The 21,240-nt window shown below is 41.3% G+C and overlaps 1 protein-coding gene and 1 long non-coding RNA gene across 5 annotated transcripts in view; one reads left to right on the top strand and one right to left on the bottom strand.

Annotated features, from left to right (window-relative positions):
• Positions 1 to 19,872, top strand: part of dnmbp (dynamin binding protein) — a 48,166-nt gene extending 28,294 nt beyond the window's left edge. Inside the window, exons 1-14 of one of the 4 annotated variants that reach the window (XM_030754848.1) lie at positions 705 to 2,614; positions 11,626 to 11,834; positions 12,089 to 12,188; positions 12,535 to 12,682; positions 13,880 to 13,897; positions 15,072 to 15,271; positions 15,443 to 15,573; positions 15,669 to 15,773; positions 15,965 to 16,093; positions 16,208 to 16,543; positions 17,224 to 17,415; positions 17,509 to 17,707; positions 17,807 to 18,480; positions 18,656 to 19,872. In XM_030754848.1, coding sequence (XP_030610708.1) covers positions 898 to 2,614; positions 11,626 to 11,834; positions 12,089 to 12,188; positions 12,535 to 12,682; positions 13,880 to 13,897; positions 15,072 to 15,271; positions 15,443 to 15,573; positions 15,669 to 15,773; positions 15,965 to 16,093; positions 16,208 to 16,543; positions 17,224 to 17,415; positions 17,509 to 17,707; positions 17,807 to 18,480; positions 18,656 to 18,841 — 4,344 coding nt within the window. In that variant the 5' untranslated portion in view covers positions 705 to 897 and the 3' untranslated portion in view covers positions 18,842 to 19,872. Of the gene's footprint in view, positions 1 to 704; positions 2,615 to 11,625; positions 11,835 to 12,088; positions 12,189 to 12,534; positions 12,683 to 13,879; positions 13,898 to 15,071; positions 15,272 to 15,442; positions 15,574 to 15,668; positions 15,774 to 15,964; positions 16,094 to 16,207; positions 16,544 to 17,223; positions 17,416 to 17,508; positions 17,708 to 17,806; positions 18,481 to 18,655 lie in introns of those variants that run through there. The other 3 variants (XM_030754847.1, XM_030754845.1, XM_030754849.1) reach the window with 3 other exon arrangements.
• LOC115798126 (uncharacterized) lies at positions 7,956 to 13,346 on the bottom strand. The gene is made up of 3 exons (XR_004021476.1): positions 13,239 to 13,346; positions 8,882 to 9,030; positions 7,956 to 8,683 (listed from the first exon to the last, which is right to left on the bottom strand). It is a non-coding gene; the product is annotated as an uncharacterized LOC115798126 (long non-coding RNA).
• Positions 19,873 to 21,240: the final 1,368 nt, after the last annotated feature.

The raw sequence follows: 21,240 nt of genomic DNA, 5'->3' as shown, positions 1-21,240 counted from the left end.
CACCAGCAGCTACTTTTTCAGTAGCTGCTCCAGCCTAATCAGTGTGCTCTCAAAATCTTTCCCTCGCCACACTCACTGAATAAATGCAGATGCTCTATTTGTTTGCTGCTTCACGCTCGTTTATCAATCAGAAGACAAAATTGTTACCAACAAAATCACATAGAAGTCTGTGTGCTTTCATGCTTTCATGATATGCAGGGCAAAGTCAAACTGCAAGGCTGAAGTGAGTTCAAGTTTAAAGACATCGTAATACTTGAAAGTTCTGTGTGTATGAGGGTTATAGCTGGTTGTATACGCAGTAAGAAATGAGTTAGGTCAGTGATCTGGTGGACAATGCACTGAAGCCCACAGGAAAGAACAAAAACAAAGAAAACAGGATACAAGGAAAGACGGAGGATTGTTCATGCGAGTGAAAAAAAAAGGCACACTGTGAAGCATGTCCTCATCTCCCCTTCAAAGAAAATCTCCAGACAGACTGTTTTCCTCCAAACAGAGGTACTAGCCAGTTGAAACAATGGGAGGAGCTGTTGGACTAAGCATCCACTCATGTGACTCTACTGAATCATTAACCCAAGGAAGCCACTCCTTCCCTTTGATAACCCTTCCCATCCCTCCTTCCATGATTCGCTGAGGTGGCTGGGAGGAGGACTGAGGTGGCTAGGAGGAGGACTGTTTCAGTTGCACTGAGGGCTGGGAGGTGCTTGGGCCAGACAGTCCTGCAGAGGCAGTGGAGAGGAGGCAGAGAGAACAAGTGGAGAGTTACAGACAATATGTCAGGCAGGTGGAGTCTCCCACAGCGCTTTGTTATGGAATGCAGGACTTTGGAAAGAGTTATTAAGCCACGGTGAGCAAGAATCTGTATCAGCTCCAGGCAGGCTGATTTAAACAGCAGGAGCCATGAAGAGCCCGGCTGTTTATGGCAACCCTGTCAGTGGATTGCCAGTGGATTGGAACCGTACAGTTGGTGCTCCAGTAAAGAGAGGGAAAAGCATGGAGGAGCTGGGGGATGCTGGCTGGGCAAGGGAGAGGGAAAGGATTGCCCATCTCCAACATTTACAACAATTACATCATCTACAGCAGCAACAGGTTGTATATCCTGGGTATGGAGCTGTTCCTCCTGGTACTCCTCAGGGACCAATCCTCGTAGCACATCCTGGTGACTCACTTCCAGGTCCAGCTTGCCCTGTGCCGGTACATGGTGGTATGATGGTGCCCAGTGGCCCGGTGATGCCCGGTGGCCCAGTACCACCTCCTATGCATGTGCCTGGTCCGTGGCAAGTACAGTGGGCTAACCAAGCCCAAATTACACAGGGCAGTGTCAGTCACCAACCCAGCTGGGAGTACGAAGACCGGCACCAGGCAGCTTTCAAAGATAACAGATCTCAAGGCCAGGACGTTTACTTTCACCCTCGTTCAGAGGACGGTCACCTAGACTTGAGGATATCTGAATGGAAAGGTAAACATTGTTTTTACCAGGGCCCTGATGATTACAGCCTCCAGGATTACAACAGAGTGCCACAAGAGCAAGGCACACATGACTTCAGAATTCAAGAAGGTTATGGTACACTGGATGAGGGCAGAAGAAGAAGGGATGGTAGGGTAAGAGAAAATGACCGTAACTCTGAACGTTACGACCATCGTAATCACAGTGACTTGGAGGAGTATGATTACGATGGCAAATACAGGCACAAGGATTATTATGACAGGAAGTACAGTGAGCGTTATGAAGACAAGGAAAAGAAATTCTATGACAGCAGGAAACACTATAGACATGATCTCAGAGAGCATGAAAGTTACAACAGTGAGCATGAAGACTACTACGATCATAAACACAACTATTCTCACAGACACAATTACAGGGACAGTGAATACTACAGCGACCATGACAGGGATCATCATGACTCGAAAGAGAGGCATCGCTCCAAAGAGAAAGACTACTACCAGCGCCGAGAGGAGGACCGCTACTATGATGAGCGAAAACAGAAGGACCATCACTATGATCAGCGTGCTGAGGATCACTATGAGCACAGAGAAGATAGCAGGGATGCTCATAACCGAAGGGGCGATGAACGGTACGCCAGTAGAGGAAGAGACCGGTATGATTCCGAAGTGGATGAGCGCTGGAATTATAAGGAGAGGGACCGCTATTACAGGACAGATGAGCAGCATGACCACAGACGGAACTATAAAACAAGGGAGCACTATGAACGGAGGGCTGTGGACCATGACCATGAGGATGAGCGCCGCTATGAATCCAGGGAAGAGGAATATTCCCGCTACAAGTATCGAGACACATACCGACGCATACGTTCGCTGTCTGTGGAGTCACAATATGAGGAATACCCCACAAAAGATCGCAAGACAGAGGAGTGGGTTGAGCAGCAGAACAAAAAATTAGCTCTAGGTGAAATACACTCTTTTGAGGATCCTGTTGTGTATCAGCACGGTGATGAGCAGGAAAAGGGATATGAGTCAAGTGTGGGGAGCGCAAGTTCAAAAAAGGGTCAGAAGCCTGTCTATGTGGGCTCACTAGATCGTAACAGCTTCTACAGGAAGACAGCACCGAGCTCTCTGCAGCAGTCCCAGTTTGCCACCACCAGGAAAAGAAAGCAAGGTAAACAAAAGGATATTGTCACATGAACGAAGGTGCTTCCCATATTTGCACATGTCAGGTCACTTGTTCAGTTGTGATTCTAGTCAACATCACTCTTCAGGTCTTGAAGGCCTGAGGTACAACTCAGCTTTGTCAGCTAGTAAAACAGACTTAAGAGGTTAACAGTGCTCGGAGCCTCACTTGTCATTTGTGACCTCTAGAGGTGTTTTTCTAATCAATGCTGGGGGCCTCAGAGTGCTGACTAGTCACTCTCACCTTCTACCTCCTTAAAAGTGAGTGCTGAAAGTGGGGTGTGTGTCTGTCTCAGTATCACCTGCCTCAGATGAAAGTGAGTGATCATGTTTTTGTTGTCATAAGAAACTGCAAAACAGGTTTTGTAGGTTCTTGGCTTGGCTTTATTTTTTGGCTCTGTCATTCTCATTTGTATTTCCTGTTTGCTGCCATACTTTTCATGTACTGATGCTGTGTGTTCATGTAACCAGTTTGCTTTATGTTTTGTACACAAACCTCATCTCTATTTACATATACATTTAAGCCTAGTGTCACAAAAACTTCAGTTAAAATTTACTGGATGGTCAAATTTGTTATTTATCCCAGTTTTGGTTTTGAGTGAAAGATAGGCCAGCTTTTATCAACTTTTTGACTCTAGATATTTGTTATAATATCTAGTGCCATAAAAGTGGTTTACATATTCACCTCATAACCAAAAGATCCCTGGTTTGATCCTGGGAGGAGACACAAATCTCATCAGAGATTGTGTCAGGAAGGGTATCCAGCATAAAAACGCTGCCAAATCAAACTTGTGGAGCTACCTGCTGTGGTGATCCTTTGTGAGTAAGGGCATTGCTGAAAGTACTGTAGCTGCTTGTAAATGACCATGATGCCAGAGTTTTAGTAGAAGAAGGAAAATGCTATTAACTATATAAGCAATATTAGCATTTCAACATCTTTGGGGGAAACATGGGCGATTTGAACATATTCTAACCCCCTTAAAAAAAAAAAAAAAAAGCAGATCTGTGAAATCAAATACACTGGTGCCAAATGACGGAACTACTGCACATATATAAAATGCAATCTGATGATTTAGTGCAAATGATTGCTGATGATTTAGTGGTCAATTATGAACATTATTTTAGTGTAGACATCTGCAGTCATGAATCCTTAATGCATGGAAAGAAATGACTCTAAAAACTCAGAGTATACAGGCTTTAGTGGCAATGGTCAAGTGATTGCTGCAAACATGTTTAACAGTTATCAAAAAGTAACAAAAAAGATTTTAAAAAAACTTTGGTGCCTTTTTGTTTCATGGTAATTGGAAGTAAGAGAGCGCACTCCTCTGGCTCACTTTGTTTTGTCTGAGAAGAAGCAGGTGGCGCCCCACGACCCCTCCCCCAGTCACCTAGAAACACACACACATGCACACACACAGAGTCCACATCAGCCCCCACCACACACGTCCATTTCGGCAGTCCAAGTATTAATCCCTAGCGTCAGCATGGTGAGTGGATAGCGGGGGTCTGTCTGGTGCCAGGCAGTGGCCAGCACTGCCCTGACTCCTTCTCTGCAGGACTAGACTGATACTCTGAGTTCCCTGTGTGTGCGTGTGTGTGTGTGTGCATGTGTATAAGAAATGCCCTTGGAGGCTTATTAAAGAAATAATTGCATTTTTCAAAACACACACATGCACAGCACTTGCCTCAGCAGTGTCTTGTCATCCGTTAATCTTGTTACACTGTTTCAGCCCTGTCAGGGGTTTGCCCTGAGTAAAGCATTTGATTGCAGGGCTAAAAACATTAGCCCATCTCCTTGCAGTGCTTATTGAGCTTATGCTGTGACATTGGGGTGTTGGTTAAAGCTTTTTGAGATGGGCCTTACACGTTTTTTGTAATCAAGTATTATTAGACAACTCCCTGGTCCCGAAAACTCCATTCAGCTGAGTGAAAAGCAGCTGCTAATCAAGGTTTCATCTGGCTTTCAAATAAAATTTAGATTTTTTTTTCCTGCCAATGCTTCTGTCACAGGCTTCCTTACTTTATTTAACATAATTGGCGAAATTATTTTCTTAAAGGACACATTAAACCCATTATATTGTAGTGGCAGCCTTATGATCCCACATTTGAACTTCTAACAAATATAATCTGCTGTATGCACAGTTTTTAAGTGTTTGTGTGAGTAATGTGTCGTCATCCATCTATGATCTGGGAGCATATGCTCTCCTGTCCGCTGTAATCCTCGAGCGGTCACGGCTATTGGTGGGCTGGAGTGGGGGAGCTAGGAGTTAAGGCAGGAAATCTCAAATCGCCTGACAGCGTTGCTGTAAAGGCAAATTATCTCACTGCTGGCGAGCAAAAGAGTCAGTCGGCAAAAAATTAAGTCAACTTAAGTCTGCATGAGTCACCGATAACCACGCTCATATGCTGTGCCCATTTTTATATTTGGTTCATCTTGATGTCTTAAAGGTTTTGTATCTGAATTATGTCATTGAGCTGCCTTTATTTGATAATCCTGCAAATTTCATCTGTATTTTGTCATAGTTTAGATTTTCCAATTCATCAGAATCTCAATATTGAATATATCAATATGATTTTCCAAAGATTTGGAAGATTGGTGGTACCTCAGTAACTACAGCATTCAGATCTCTATATGTATTATTTTTGTGTCAGATGACACTGCCGGTACCTGCACGTATCAAGGCGGATCTTATCTCTTCATTTCAGGTAACACTGTGGAAAAAGGCAGCATATTTGTGTTTGACCTTGTTGACTTCCCTGTTTCAGGACTGATCTCCTCCTGATAACTCCAAGTTTATTCATCTTGCTTATACAATTGTCAATCTTCACATGAGGGCAAATAGTTCAGCGTGTAGATTGCAGTGTTTACGGCAAAGCACAATTTTAAAGTCCGTTTATCAAATTCACCAACCAAGATGTTATCTAAACATTTTATGTTGCAGTGACCATATTTTCAATACTCTGCACCGATGACATCCGTGGCATCAGTAATGTTTTTGGGCTGGATGTACGCACATCCATCCTGTTCTTGTAAACACTATTATGTTCTTGTATAAAGCATCTATAAAGCTACTTTTGGCTGCTCCCTTATTCACAGCGGGTAGCTCCATGTTTGATTTGGCAGATTTTTACTACTGGATGCCCTTCCTGAAACAACTGAAAATTAAAAAAAACTATATACTGAAGATTTCTTTGTAAAGATGTAAAGATGTTTAGCTCATCTTTACATGCTCTTTTTAGATGCATTCGTTTCATCATAAAGAAGTTTAGCTTTCTGTCTGCAGCATTTTGTAACAAAACATTTTGGTGTATAGAGTTCATTCCAAGACTATAACGTCTTATAACGGCTTCTTAGTTGTGGGAAAACTGACGATGCCCCAAGCACGGTCTTTGTCATTACATGTCTAACAACTGGCAAAAGAGATAAACCCACAAGTTCAGTCATCTCAGACTCTGAAAACCGTTCTCACGCTCACGTCACACTGCACTCATTTTCCCATGAAGAGCATTAGTTTTTGGGCAGTAGCTCTCAAACTGTGCATGAGATGGTCATATACAAAGTGTGAAAATTTAACATAATAGCTCTTCTTATGCATGAGCAGGTAAGCATTTTAAATAGTTGCTCTACTGAAGCACCTGTGAGGCCCAGAAGGCTCATTGTTTTCTTCCTTTGTATTAGGTTGAAGACTGTACTGCATTTTTGGTTGAATAGGCCTCCCCACTTAATGCTTTTAGATCCTCCTAAAGCACTTTCTCCACATTTGCAAAACTGAAGGCCTCTTGAAGTAATTGCAAATTGTTCCTTGGTAAAATCAGGGGAACTGAGAAATTTCAAAGCCAGGGATCAGCCTCTTGGTCCCTCTTGGTCCCCCAGTCTTGTACCATCCTTTTAATTCAGTATGTTAATTAAACTGTAGCCTCGTGTTGTTGAATTCCCCATCAGCTACAAAAATGCTCTAGTTGTTCTCCTACTTGGTCTATTTGTTAATAAGTTGGGATGTATCACTTGGCTTCCAAGAACAAACACTAAGCACTAGATTAAATCTGAACAAAATCACAACTGAACGCTACATGTATCAGTATATGATCTGCTTCTGCTATGTGAGATTTGAACCCAGCTATTTGTAGACAGAGGTTTCTGTGAGAGTTTGCCAGGAGCAGGAATGTGACCTTTTGACATTTGACCCCAAAAAAGATAAACAGGATGGTATGTCACTGAGTAAACACCTTTTTTTTCCCCCATTTTTAAGAGATCTTCTGCTTGGGACAACAGTTGGTGACACATACATTGGACAAAAAACTGATATGTCCAATATAATGCCACTGCGTGCTTACTAAAAAAAACATCAGGAGAAAATGTTTCTTTTAGGGCTGCAACAAAATTGAAGAAGTTGACTCAAACTAGCGTTGCCTCTTTTTCTGCTTTCAGTATTTGCAAGTCATGGCTTGTGAAGTGGAAATGCTGTTGCAAGTGTTGGCAGTTTATGGTAGACTTGTAACTTCATGCCCAACACACGCACACACACTCTCTCGCAGAGTTGCCCATGTGAGAGTTTTGCGTTAAAAAAGGCACAGCCGCCTCTCTAAATCTTTGCTTGATATGAGGAGGGGGGCCCCATGCTATTCTTGTTGCTATGGCGACTGTGCACTGCATGGTGAACTTTGAAGCAGAGCACACAGCACTGATTGTGTCTGACCTTAAAGCGGTCTGTGCGTGGCAAACTTTTGACTTTGCACAGCTATTAGTGGAGCAGGCTGACTGCAGAGAGAAAGAATTGTTCTTGGCTGCGGTTGTTTAAAAAAAAAAATCACACATCATAAAAGTACAGAGGTTCTTTTTATAGAGAAAAAGGAAAGAATTTTCTTGACTTTGGTTTGAGGATTTTATAGATTATATAAAAAGGGTAAAAAAAATATATATATATCTATATTTAAGTGCAAGATTAATAGGGGAGGATGGGAGAGAAGATGCTCAAGGCCAGCTTCCTAACTTTTGATAGAATTCAGGCTGGCACAGGAGGACCCCAGAAAGTTGTCAGCATGTTGTGAAACCTGAAATAGATCACAGGAGTGGACTAGACTTCTAGCACTGGATGTCTCCCAGTGTCTTTTGCAATTGGTGCTGCAGCCACGTGTGAGCTCATGTGTTTTTCCATCAAGAAAGGTGAATGAAGTGGGATGGATTTTTATTATTTTTACAGCACATTTCATTACATTAAGTATGCTCAATGTGCTTTAAATAAAAGGAAATGCATGTAGAATCGCCAATTTCGCTAACATCCTTGCCTTTATACTTCATGTGAGGTTAAGAGGAGGCAATAGAGGAGAAATAATTATATTTTTCTTTACCAAAGCAGCATATTTGAAATATAAAAGTTCCCACATAATGTCTTTTAACATTTCTTTTTTTTTTTTAATTACATCAGTATGTTCAATGGAGAAATCAGCGTTTGCATTCAGGATATAAGGTTAAGCACAACACAGTGAGAGATGCTTTTAGCCAAGACAGAACAGTGAAAACAATTGTGTGTTCACAGCAGCACATAAACTGTCCCAAATCTGCACAACATAATGATTCCAAACAGGAGTTCCTATTTCAATAGTGACAAAATAAAGCATACTTGCAGCCACGCTGCACTAAACATGATTCATTTTGAGGATTATACTGATGCACACCGTGTGCAGTGTGGATTTACAGCATAATTTGTTTAATCCAGGAAACCTGAGCAGCAAACAGCTACAGTCCAGCTCCAGGTTTTACTGCCTCCCACAGTGGTCGTCCTCCCTGGTGTGTGCATGTCTGTGTGTAACGATGGCAGGTTCCCATCCATTCTCATGGTAATTGGAGCTCTGGAATGGAGTTTTGCACGTCTTACGCAAAGCTCGGGAGCTGGACTTCAGATTGACAATGGGCTATCTTAGAATGGGCAGCATTGTTTGAAGCCCGATGCGTGGAGGGGCGTGTGCTTGTTTTTGGTGCAGTTTGAAGGAAGTTGCATGCAGCAGGTGGGTGAAGCCTCGGCATCTTGTTTTCTCTCCCCCTTTGCTCCCTCTTGATCTGCAGATATGGCAGTGAACACATATTGCTTTGGAGAGACTGCATCGGTGAGGTTTAGGGAACACATGGAAACACTTTCATCTTGGCTAATATTTATTAGGAAAGCTTTGATAAATGGCTGTGAAATGAAATCTTTAAGAATTAACATGCAAATGACAGAATGCATATTATGGGCCAGTCTACTCCAGAAATACTCACATTCTGACTTCTTTTTGTGCATCTTTAACCCAGAAATTCTGACAAAGCTGCCAATTTTTGGTTCCATAAGATATCTGAGCCCATGGTGGCCGGTTCTAATATATCAGCTGTGGCTGTATCACTCACAGGGCCAGAATGTGTGAGTCACCCTGGATGGCAGAAGATTGACAGTGCAGTTTAGCAAGAGCTGTTGTCTGTCTTACGTCACTTTATAGTGCTGCTGAGTGAAGAACACTCCCTGCTGCGGGTTTCCCAGAAGTCCACTCAGCTTTGTGTTTTCTTCCATAAGCTTAGTTCTGAACATGATTCATAAGGCAGACGGGGTGTGACTGAGTTTTCCATGAAAGTTTGCACATTAAATTGTTCCAAGCATGAAACTGGAGGCAAACAAAGCTCTTCCGTGTTTTATTCTACAAAGATACGCGACTGAGTGAACCTGTTTTATGAGACAGGCCTCAACTCTTTTCCACCTGTTCCAATTTCACCTGTTGAAGCCCGCTGATTACAGTTTGTGAGCCTGGACTGTGCAAAGAGACGTTTAGTATAAGGAGGTCTTGGATTATTTACCATTTGTTATGCATTTATTGTCCCAGTTTTTCTAAATCTAGTGGAAGCACAACTGGTGAAACTAGAGTATGAAAAGAAGCCATAACGGGTTCCTTTCATGTTTGTTATAGTTTTTATTAAGGGCAAAGGGCAGTTTTTGCTCCAAAGAAAGCAAATAAGTATTTACTGGAGTATTTCTTCAGGAGTTTCATTTTTCATTTAACATTTTATCAAAAAAAGAATTGGTTACAGCATCAGATATCAGTCAGAATTAAAACAAAGTTTCCCATATTGTTTATTCTATGTAACACCATCGCCACCACCAATAAGTCGTGTATTTCAAGGGCTTTAATAGGAAATGTCTGTAACCGAGTCACAGAAACCCTCCCAGAGTCTCTCATAAAGAGCTGATCAAACGATAACCACTTCTTTTCATGTGTCGCAATTCTTTGTGTGTGTTTGCTTATACTGTATAAACTTTAAAGCTTCCTATATGCTGTGGCACATAATGTCCGACAACACTGACACAGGACATACAAACACAGACCTATTCAAACTATTTCATCTCAGCTGGCTTTAGTTCAGATTTTAGAGACTTAAAAATTTGTTCTCATTAATATTGTCATTAATATGCTTTGTGAGTAAGATTTAGAACACTTACTGTAGTGTTTTTGCTGAGGGATCGGCTGATTATTGTCTGCCAGGTGACTGATTCAGCACAGAGAAACGGAATGAGGTTTGGCTGAGTTTACTGAGTGAATTGCACTTGACCTGTTTCTGGGCTGTTGTTATACAACCGCATGTACAGACATTAAAGCAAGTTTACAATAAACCCTCTTTGCATTATTTTACACAACAAAGAAAAAATAAAATTCCATACAAGTGGGTCAAAATCTGGTCAGGCGGCTTCACAGGTCAGCTGTAATGGAAATAGAAGCTGTAATGGAAACGTGAAGTGGAGCGTGTGATATCGCCGCGTTTGTGTGTGGAGGATCAAATGTGGGAATGAGCCGATTGCTTCCAATTAAAATCGGAGCCTTTTGTTTTCACTCTCTCTACTGTGTCACCGTGTGACTTTTAAAAACAAATTAGTGAACTAGTTTCTCACATGGGTGGGAAGATGCATGAGTGCTGGCAGACACTGCGCGAGCGACGAGAAAAGCTCCTTTGAGTCGAGCTTTAGCCCCGTCACGTGAGGGGAGCGAGAAGGAGGGCGAGGATCAGACACACACACACACAAACTGCTGTTTACAAAGTTTAATAAGTGTAATTTATCCACTTTTTAAAATGAAATGCGTATTTAAAATTTCAAAGGCCAAAGTCTTTAGATTTGTTCTTTAACGTGAGGGTAGTTTCGACGATCAGTAGTCTTTTAGGGGTGAAGTTTACTTTCCAGTTTATGTGTGTGTCACCAGACTGTAAGTTTGCTGCAGTGTGTATGTGTGTTTGTGTGGCATACTGCTGCACTGGATAACACGAGGGTAAGCAGAGTTAACTTCATTAGCCTCCAACAGCATCTGTTGGTGGAGGCAGGGTGACGTCACCCTCTTGTCAGTCAGTGCAACACAGCGCTTGCTGGATCTTCTCAGATTTATGCACAGTTTAGCATCATAGCAGGATTTGCATGCATCTTCCATGCATGTGCGACACAGATAGGTCCAGTTCTCATCACCCGCCAGTTCTGTTATGCCCCCCCCCCCCCCCCCCCCCCCCACTTCCCCCTCTCTAACTGCCTCATCTTTAAAGTCCTCTAGAGCCTGTATGTCTGTAGTTGCTGTTGCAAGGCATTGTCCCACACACAAAAGGCCTGAGTACACTCCAGTTTTATGTCTATTCATAAAAAGCAGCGATGTGTGAACCAGGCTTTCCATCCAGTACTAGGCTCCCCAAGAGATCAGGCCTCTGTGAGTGATAGCAGAGACATTGATCAAAAGCTAGAAGACAGAGAGTAGCGGGCAGACTGGGTGGGTGGGCAGGAGTATTTTTGGTTACAAATGAATGGCAAAGTGATGGGAAACACTTTCTCTCCACTCTTCTCACTGTCACCTTCACAATATTTCCTGTTTTTGCCACTTACACGGTGATTAATGTGCATGAAGTGATAAATTATTGAGAGGAAATTCACTGATTTGATTAAAATGCACACGAAGCAAGACATTAGAATTTTCATTGCAGTGAAACTTTTCTCTTCCTTGCAGAGATGACGCTTTTGCCGTCTGAACCTAAAGTTCTGGAGTCCGCCCCCGTCTCCACAACGCCCACCGCCAGCACGGGCTCTGAGGATCCAGAGATCAGGATGCTAGAAAAGAGGTCAAAGGTCATCGAGGAGCTGCTGCAGACAGAGAAGGACTACATCAAAGACCTTCAAATGTGTGTCGAGGAGATCATTGAGCCTTTGCAGAAGAAGGTAAGATACAAACATTGTGTTGCCAACCACGTTAGGATGACATTAGGATGTAGAGGGATTTTCAGAAAAGAAGACAACGTGGATGTGTGCAGGAGAGTTAGTGCATCGTCTGAAAAAGGCCTGAAACATTGGAAAATTTGATAAACACATGAATAAATAAGGAATAATAGTGTACAGCTTATAAGAGGCGCCAAATCCAACTTCAGACAACAGAAACTGTTTTGATGGTTTTAATGCGTTTTGTCTTCCTGAAGGCGAAGAATGTGGACTTTGATGGGCTCTTTGGCAACATTAACTCAGTGATTGACCTGTCACAGCGGATGTTTGACTCGCTGAAGGAGACGGACTCTATAGGTAAACAGCTTGTTATTTGAATGAAAAGACATGCACAAAGAGGAGGCTTCTGTTCTGTGTTATGTTTGTACTTTTCTGATGTTTGGCTGCAATTTCTCACCTGGTTGAGTTTTATTGGCTAAATCAGTCTTTGAATATGCTTCAAAAGTAGTCTGCTGTTGAGGAAGTAATCTGTTATGTGTTTGTAAAGAACTATGTTTTCATGATTAAATTGTTGCCTGTCTTTATAAACTGATCCAAATCTTTGTTTTTAAGCATTTTTTTTTTTTCAATTAGTAGAATTCTTTCTACACTGTTTCCTTTTTTTAACATGAACACACTGGTTTTCTGTACCATTCCCTTTCAGGGAAGGTATTCCTGGACTTTAAAGAAGAACTGGAGGAGGTTTACAAGCTCTACTGCCAAAACCACGACGATGCCATCTCTTTGCTGGAGACTTACGAGAAAGATGAAAACATCCAGCGCAACGTGTTGGAGTGTCTGGAGAGACTGAGGTGAGTCACCGAGAGGACAAAGAAACATCCAAAGAGATTTAGGCTTCAGGTTGAGATTTCAGCAGCGTGTTTGCATGTGAGTGACTGAAAATATGCATGCTGTGTGAGCATGAAAACATGAACGCAAAGGGTGGTTTCAGTGGAACATTAACCGAGTGTTTGCCGAGTTCAAGAAGTGGAAACATAATGGAAACTGTGTTGTTACATTTTGTGTTCATGCAAAGCCATTTTCAAAATGTCGCTAAGTCATTACACTTGGATTTAAATGAGTTTTGCAACTGAAACATAATAAATATGGTCTGGAAATATGTAAAGAATCCAAGACTTTTTGTGGAGTTCAAGGCTTTCCTGTTGGTTCATAGCTTATGGAAATGATTTATGAACTTTGAACTGTACTGTTCAAGTTATAAAAGTGAAGTTCACTCCCAGTAAATCTATAAACTAAACTACTTAATCAGTTATCAGTTATCGCCTTATTTTTTAGTCACTGCTGAAGGGAGTGCGCTCTGTGTCTGTACACTTGAGTTATGTGGAGAGGTTCAAAAATGTGCCCTACCTGGTTTCTCCAGTTGAGTTTCACCATAAATGACGCACATACTTGAGTTTACACTGCTGCCTTTCTTTTACATGTGGCTATCGCTCCGAGTTTGAAGATAAACACGAGCTCTGTTAGGCTGGAAGATGTTTTTAAAAAAAAAAAAAAGGAGGAGGACAATGTACAGTTCAAACTATACTCGCTGCTAACTCCTTGTTCACGTTTTTTATTGTCCTTTTTTTTTTAGCCTGTACTTTTTGTTTTTAAGTTAGTAGCCTCCTCAGGACATTAATACACTTCTTGAATATGTTGCAACATATCAGGCTTTGAAAAGGTCATGTGTGCTGCCCCCGTTCCAGAAACTGCTGGTGGTTGTTGATTACCCTTAAGTTTTACTGCCAGCCTGGGCATCCATCCAGGTTTCAAAGAGAATTCACCAAACACGACCATAACAACTGCAGGTGCAGCTGGCTTCAAAGTTTCATTTGTTTCGCTTCGTTTTGCCATTTTTAGTCAAATCATAAGCAAATGCTTCATGTCAAGTTCTTCAGAACTAAGGACTTATCAAAAAAATTTGACATTTATGAAAGTTCAGGCACAAGCTCACAGTGTAAATCTTGTCTTTGTCATTTCTCTATTTCTTTCCATTTTTCTTTCAACAGGGCCATTTATCGCGAGTGGTAAGTCTCCATAACGAGTAATGTCATGATTTCGAGCATGAGAATCATCTTGACAGCATGATTATTGCTAACTAACCTCTTGAAAATTATCCGTGTGCGTGCATGTATGTCTTTACAACATGTAATGGCTGAAAATGAGTGTGAAGGACTTTAAAACCATCTCTCCTTGCTTTGCAAGGCCTTTTTTTTTTTTTTTTTTTCATTTTCCTCCTCCATACTGAGCTGGAAAATGAAAATTGTGTTGTTCGTGCATGCGCATGTGTTTTGTTTACTGTTGCTGTGCAGACAAATGTTCACTTCAGTGTTTGTGTTTGTGTTTGATTGGATTTTTAAAAAAAATGGATGATCCCAGAAATCTAGTTATGGAAGCTTGTTTCCACTACTGGTAAAAAAAAATTTTTTTTTTTGCAATCCATAAGTCAAGCGTTCAAGTTATTACCTCAAACTTTTGACTTACTAATGTAAACCTATTAGAAAATAACTCAGTTTTGGGATAACTTGAAATTTCAACTTTGCTCTGCCTGCCAAAAAATATTTTTCCAGTGGTGGAAACAATATTCCATACTGATCTAATGCCATCTCCTGGACTAAAGCTTCAGCAGCAAAGATTTGAAAACAGTTATAGTTCATTTATGATCTGCATGTCTGGACAAAATCAGACAGTAATCAAACTAAAAAAAAATGTCCCCTAATACCATAAGCATGTGAAACCTGTTGGCACCATATACCACCTAAATATGATAAACAATATTTAGGTTAAAATGATGCCCAGATGAAAGTAGTTACCAAGTTAAGTGGTTATATTGTTTGTAAGGCTGAACAGTGGCCTTACCTAATTAAAGGATATTATTTTATTTTCCACATTATACCACTAATTCACCCACGTTTACCATTAGTCCTGTAGATTGCATTAAAACGAAGCAAATCCCCTGCTGTGTCTCCCAAAAATTATACTGGTCATCATCAGAGTCTGTGTATATGTGGTGATGGTTACATGTCATTGGATAATGCTATCCATATGATCTGCATCATATGAAGACATGTACATGGGAGGAAGCATTATTAAGTGCATAGCTGCGGCCTTCATGCTGAAGTGTAATTGTCTCTCTCACTCCACATATTCCCATTTTCTTCTCATCCAACCGCTGCGTGCTGTCTCTGCCCTCCCTTTCAGGGGTAAAACCAATTACATCAACCTGGGCTCTTTCTTGATTAAGCCGGTGCAGCGGGTGATGCGTTACCCGCTGCTGCTGACAGAGCTGCTTGGGGCCACGCCGGAGAGCCACCACGACCGGGACCAGCTCACTAAAGCTGTGCAGGCTGTCAAGCAGATCAACGTAAACATCAACGAGTACAAGCGACGAAAAGATCTCGGTAAAACACCTGGCTGCTAAACTTTTTTGGCTCCGAAATCATTCTGGCAGCCTTAAATTCAAGTCGCAGGTGTCAGTTTGGTTTCCCTGTACTTGAAATGTGTTTGTCCAATTCTTAAATATATGGTCAGGGCTGGTTTGATGGCTCAAGTTTTCCCTCTGCTGTCCACAGTGGTGAAGTACAGGAAAGGGGATGAAGACACATTCATCGACAAGATCTCCAAGCTCAGCATGCACTCAATTATCAAGAAGTCCAACCGCGTCAGCAGCCACCTGAAGCACCTCACGGGATTTTCCCCGCAGGTAAATTCCCACTCTGAGCAGAAATGTTTGGAGAGAACGTGCTTGTTTGAAAAGTGCTTGATCTAATCTGCCTTTACTTTCTGCGTTTTTCTCAGATTAAAGATGCAGCATTTGATGAGATCGAAAATAAGTTCAGGCTGCAGGAGAGACTCATCAAGTCCTTCATCAGAGATATTTCCCTGTACCTGCAACATATCAGGGTAGGAGCCCATTATCATAAAAAAAACTGAGGCATTTAGTTATTTTGGCAGTTTGGTATTAGGGCATAGTTGCAGTGTCAATCAGGATACTGTTAACAATTATCATATATCTTTTTCCTTTTTAATTTCTTCTAAATATTGTGTAATGTGGTGCTTTTTGATTGTAACTGTGAAAATACGCCTGTCATCAGGAAGCAGCATCTGTAAAAGTCTTGGCAGCCATCAGTTTCTGTGACATCTACACAGAGCGCAGTGTGCTGGACCCCGACCGATTTCAGAGAGCTCACCGCCACATCAGCGACAAACAGTTTACAGAATTTGTAAGTCCTCGTCCACTCTTTACCCTTATTCATACTTACACCCCTGCTTATACTGTGAAAGCATAGTAGGCATAACATCTGATCCCTTATCTGTCACCACTATCTGCTGAGCAGAAGGAGCGCACAGAGGCCTTAGTCATCAACCCGCTCACCCAGCTCCTCCTCATGTTTGCTGGGCCCCACAAACTCATCCAGAAACGCTTCGATAAGCTGCTGGACTACGACAACTGCAAGGAGCGCGCCGACCGCTTTAAAGACCGACGCATCCAGGAAGAGCTGCAGGTGGCGCGTAATACTTACGAAGCACTTAATGCCCAACTTCTGGATGAGCTACCGAAGTTCCACAGCGTGGCAGAAGAGCTTTTTACAGGCTGCGTGAGGGCTTTCGCTCAAGCCCAGAAGGACTTCATGAAGATGACGGTGGGAGAGCTGAAGCCCCTCCTACAGGTTGTGAGTATGCATTTGTTTATAAAAATGTGGAAGACTATTGGTAGTATAAATCTGACTTTTTTAAATGAATGTTTTTATGGAAATTAGAGTGTTTGTTCAGGAATAACTGTAGAAAATTGGCAAAGAAAATAATGGCCATTATTTTCCTGGCTTACTTGAAGTCCTGCACCTCAGTAGAGCTTGTATGAGATGAAAAGTGGCACTGCACAAGAGATTAAGCATTGTTTTATGTTGAATAACTTATTTTCATACTCTTGAGTAAGAGACATAATCCTACATATGTAATAGTACAAAAGTTTTGGCATCAAAACATACATAAGTACCTAAAGTAAAAGTACTCATTATGCAGACCGACCCATTTAAGAGTCATGCTTACTACTTTGGGGTATTTTTATCTATGTCAATACAGCCAAAATATATTAGTAGATTTAGAGTTGAAAATTTTAAATAAAGGATAAAATGTACTTCAGTAAGATATTTGAGTACATGTGCTCTGTTGTGTTCCACCTCTGGTCCTATCAATGTGCTCATCCAATGCTGTTGGCTATTAAAACAATTAATAGTACTCTATCCCAGTCATGTTTTGGGAGGTCATCACCCCTTACTCACCCCTTGGACACACACCTGGCCACATAGTTATTCATTTTAACTCAGATCTTTTTCTGTACATTTATCTCCAGTTTTCTAGCAAAGTTGGCACGGGGGGTAACCTGATTGCACAGTTTCAAGAAGAGCACAGTCGAGTCCTCCAGCTTCTGCAGAGCTTTAGCTTCTGTCCAGAGAACTTGCCTCCAGCCACCGCTGCTACAAAAAAGACCTTTGAGAAGAAAACGCTGGAGAAGCAGACTTCTAAAAAGCAAGCCCAGGGACCTGTGAGTAGAACTATAATCTCATTTCCTTCCTTATTCTAAAACATAACACACAAGGTGTTTTACCAATGATCTAATGTCTTTGACCTCCTTCAGCCCAGCAACATCCCGCAGACAGATGAGCACCGTGCAGGACTTCTGGTACGCTATGGCACGGAAAAACTTTACCAGGCAAACAGGAACTTTAATGCTGCGCAGGATCTGGACCTCTCTATACAAGAGGGAGACCTTGTGGGTGTAATCAAGCAGCAGGACCCCATGGGAAGCCAAAACCGCTGGCTAATTGATAATGGAGGTAGGTTTTTTTTTTTTTTTTTTTTTTTGGGAACTCTCAACCAATACACTTGTGAGCCAAATGTTGCAGCAGTATAATCTTGATTTTCTTTTTTTCCAGTGACCACGGGCTTCGTATACAGCTCCTTCCTCAAACCCTACAACCCACGTAGGAGCCATTCAGACGTCTCCATCGAGAGCCAGTCTTCCAATGAGTCGGGCTACGGCGGCTCCTCCCCTGTTTTCTCCCGTCAGAACAGCAACAGCACGCTGACCTTTAACCAGGAAACGGCCACCGTCAGTTTTTCTACATCGCAGTCCCAGAGCCATTCATCCCCACACCCATCGCTGGACTCTGCCTCATCTCGCAGGAGTCACCAGAGGGATACACCCAACACCGACTCTGCCAGTCAGAGCAACTCAATAAACTCTTCACCCCGAAACTCCTCAAACCGCAAGGAGTTTTCAGATCAAACCTACCAAAATACCTCGAGTCACAGAGACGTCGAGCCTTCTTACCGGCACTCGGGCAGTCATAGAGACTCATATGACACGAGTTACGGAAGTTCAGGTGGACACAAGGAGATGTCAGACCTGTCTGAGACAGACTCTTACTCTTCACAAAGAAACAGTCGCTCGCAACAATATGGACACACAGACAAAAGCTACAGTTCATATCAGTGGAGAAACGGAGATAGCAGCAGCCAGAAGTCGTCTGCTTACTCCAGAGAGGAGTACGTTGAGCCAGAGCCAGAACCAGAACCTGAGCGCAAGAGTGAAGTAGAAGGTCATCAGGTGAGATTTTATTTTAGAAATTGATTTATCATACTAAATTTATCAACTTCATTCAAGTGTTACTGGGTGTGTAAATAAATGGGTGCTCCCCCCTGGTGGGCTAAAACACTGCTTTTCATTTTTAAAAACACAAACTAATGATGTCTCTGTTTTTGTGTTCTTGACTCCATTTCAGATTTACTATGCTCTCTACTCCTTCACTGCCCGTTGCGCCAATGAACTGAGCATCTCAGCCAATCAGCAACTGCGAATACTCGAATTCCAGGACATGAACGGCAACAGCGAATGGTGGCTGGGGGAGGCAGAGGGTCGGCGAGGATATGTGCCTTCCAACTATATACGCAAATCCGAATATACATGAGCAAAATTTTGTGGAGGATACATGAGGCTGAACTTCAGCACGCAGCTTTCTCTGTGTGCAAAGACAGAACAAAAAGACAAGGTGAACTGTTGTCATGGGGTTTGCTGTTGAGAAGAACTGGCCAATGCTGCAAAAAGTTAGCATTATATGTCTATATTTATAGACTTTTTCTATATTATTTTTACTTACTGAAAAGCTGCACGCTCCCCCATCCTGTTTCCAGTAGAAAAACCTGTGAATTGGAACAAAGTATTGGCATTTTTTTTTTTTTTTTTTTTTTTTTTTTTTAAATTTTGGGCTCCAGTCACTGAATTGTTGTTGAAGAGAACAGTCTTTAAGGTTAGCACATTGGGAGACTGCAATGAAAATGTGAATGTTTTGGGTTCATACTGGCTCTTAAAGTATTGAGTGGTATGTAGACAGACTGACCTGACACTGTGTGAGTTACTTTTTTTTTTTTTTTTTTTCCTGCATGTGGTTTGTTACACCACTGTAGTGGTAAATATGAAATGAATTTACAACATTCAGTTCAATAATCAGTATTTGAGGCAAAGTTTGAAGTGTGTGCAGAACCATCAGCATGAGTTTGGGGTGTCGTGTAGAATTATTATGAACTGTCTGGACTGAAATAAACATATGGTTTACAAGCACTCCTTTTAACTTTGTCAGTAACATGAACCCACTATATACTGAATTGCCTCTGTATAAACTGGTTCAGACACATTTTTCTTTGAGAGAACAGGGAGAGGGAGACTTGTACTCTGATTGAACTCTTCTCCACATGCTTCCTGTGTATTTTATAGGTTATATGATGCTGTATATTGAGATGATATTGCACCCACTGTAAAGTGATCACTGTTTGAATAAAAAAGAAACAGCCCAGCTGAAAAAAATCATAACAGTGTTTCATATATTATTATTATTTTTCATTGTTGTTGTTTCAGGTCAGCTTAGGCCCTGTGTCACAGTGGGGTTACCAATAACTGGCCTCACAATGCTGCAATCTGTTCTCATTAAATAATTATTCTCTTCTTTGGTGTTGTTTATTGGACTGGATGATTGCTGGTTGAAGAATGGGATGCCATCCCACAGCTGGTGACCAGCATGAAGAGGAGCTTCCAGACTGTTGTGGCTGTGTATGGTTCTTCCACATGCTACTGAGACCTCAGTTTGAACTTCAGCCAATCCAGTAAATGATTCTAAACAAGAGTCAATAGCAGAATAAGCTATTTGGCAAGTTTTTCATATGTGCAACCCACAAATGCATTTTCCTTATTTTCCTTCCTTGCATTCAGATGTAAGTTCTTTGAGACCTTTATGAACAATTCACACAGACTGCGTTTTGTCAGAGTGCTCGCAGATTTATTCTCGACTGTGATTTCTGTCTTTTCAGCCAGACTTGTCTTAGAAACTTTCTCCAGCTTATCTGTAGTGGTGGCAGCTTAATTTTCATATCACTTATTGATCTACAGTACATATTCTAGAAAATTATTAAAAAATGCCAATGCGGAAGTGAATGGATATTAAAAAATATGAGTTTATTGACAATTTTAAAAAAATTGTGCCAAGTTTTACTTACATCGTTATGTGAAGATTTACTGTATAGATATTTCTTTTTCTTTAATGGATATTCTGATATACATTGCGTATTAGGGAAGTAGAGCCAGTGTAGACTGTTTTTTTCTTAAAAAAAAAAACTTGTCTTTAAGTAGGTCTTTCCTCTTGGCAGATATAGATATAGACTATGATGACCCCACTGATACCCTGACCCTTCATTTTGATGTAAGTAACTGGTTGTTTGAACTCAGTAAGTGGTTTTAGATGACTGCATCTAATTGTTTCCTGCATTTGTGTCTTAATTACAAAATGACTCTTTTTTTTTTTTTCTTTTTCTTTTTTTTTCTTGCTAATTCCACAACTTTGTGATCCACATCCTTGTCTCAGTGGTGGCTCCTGCCAAACTACATCAGATACAGAATTTACATACTTATGTTTTGAGCCTTAAAGGTGCCAAAAAGGTTGGGGAAAAAAATCCCCCAGTTTTGCTTCATACATTTATGTGTTACTTTTGTATAGCTGTTTATTTTTAAAATTTTAACATTTTTTTTTTTTTTTTTTTACAGTTTTACTAATTTGAGTTTTTCTCCATAAAATCCACAAGTTTAGCAACAGTTACTGGTTGTTGTTAATAAATTATTTTACTCTTTAGCCAGAAATGTTTGCATGGATGTCACATGCAGTCATGGTGACTGTGTTGTCAGCCTAAAAAAAAAATCTATTTTACCAGTGCAACTGCAGACCTCTATTCCAGACTGCAATAAATAATTTGTTGTATAATCCAGGCTTTTATTGATCAAACTTATTAAAAACAAGGCATACAAAGGAGAAGCAGGTATCTG

Source organism: Archocentrus centrarchus, chromosome 19 (assembly GCF_007364275.1).
Source record: "Archocentrus centrarchus isolate MPI-CPG fArcCen1 chromosome 19, fArcCen1, whole genome shotgun sequence".
NCBI lineage: Eukaryota > Metazoa > Chordata > Actinopteri > Cichliformes > Cichlidae > Archocentrus > Archocentrus centrarchus.
The sequence above is the reverse complement of the archived record's forward strand: the minus strand, read 5'-3'. Positions and strand labels throughout refer to the sequence as shown.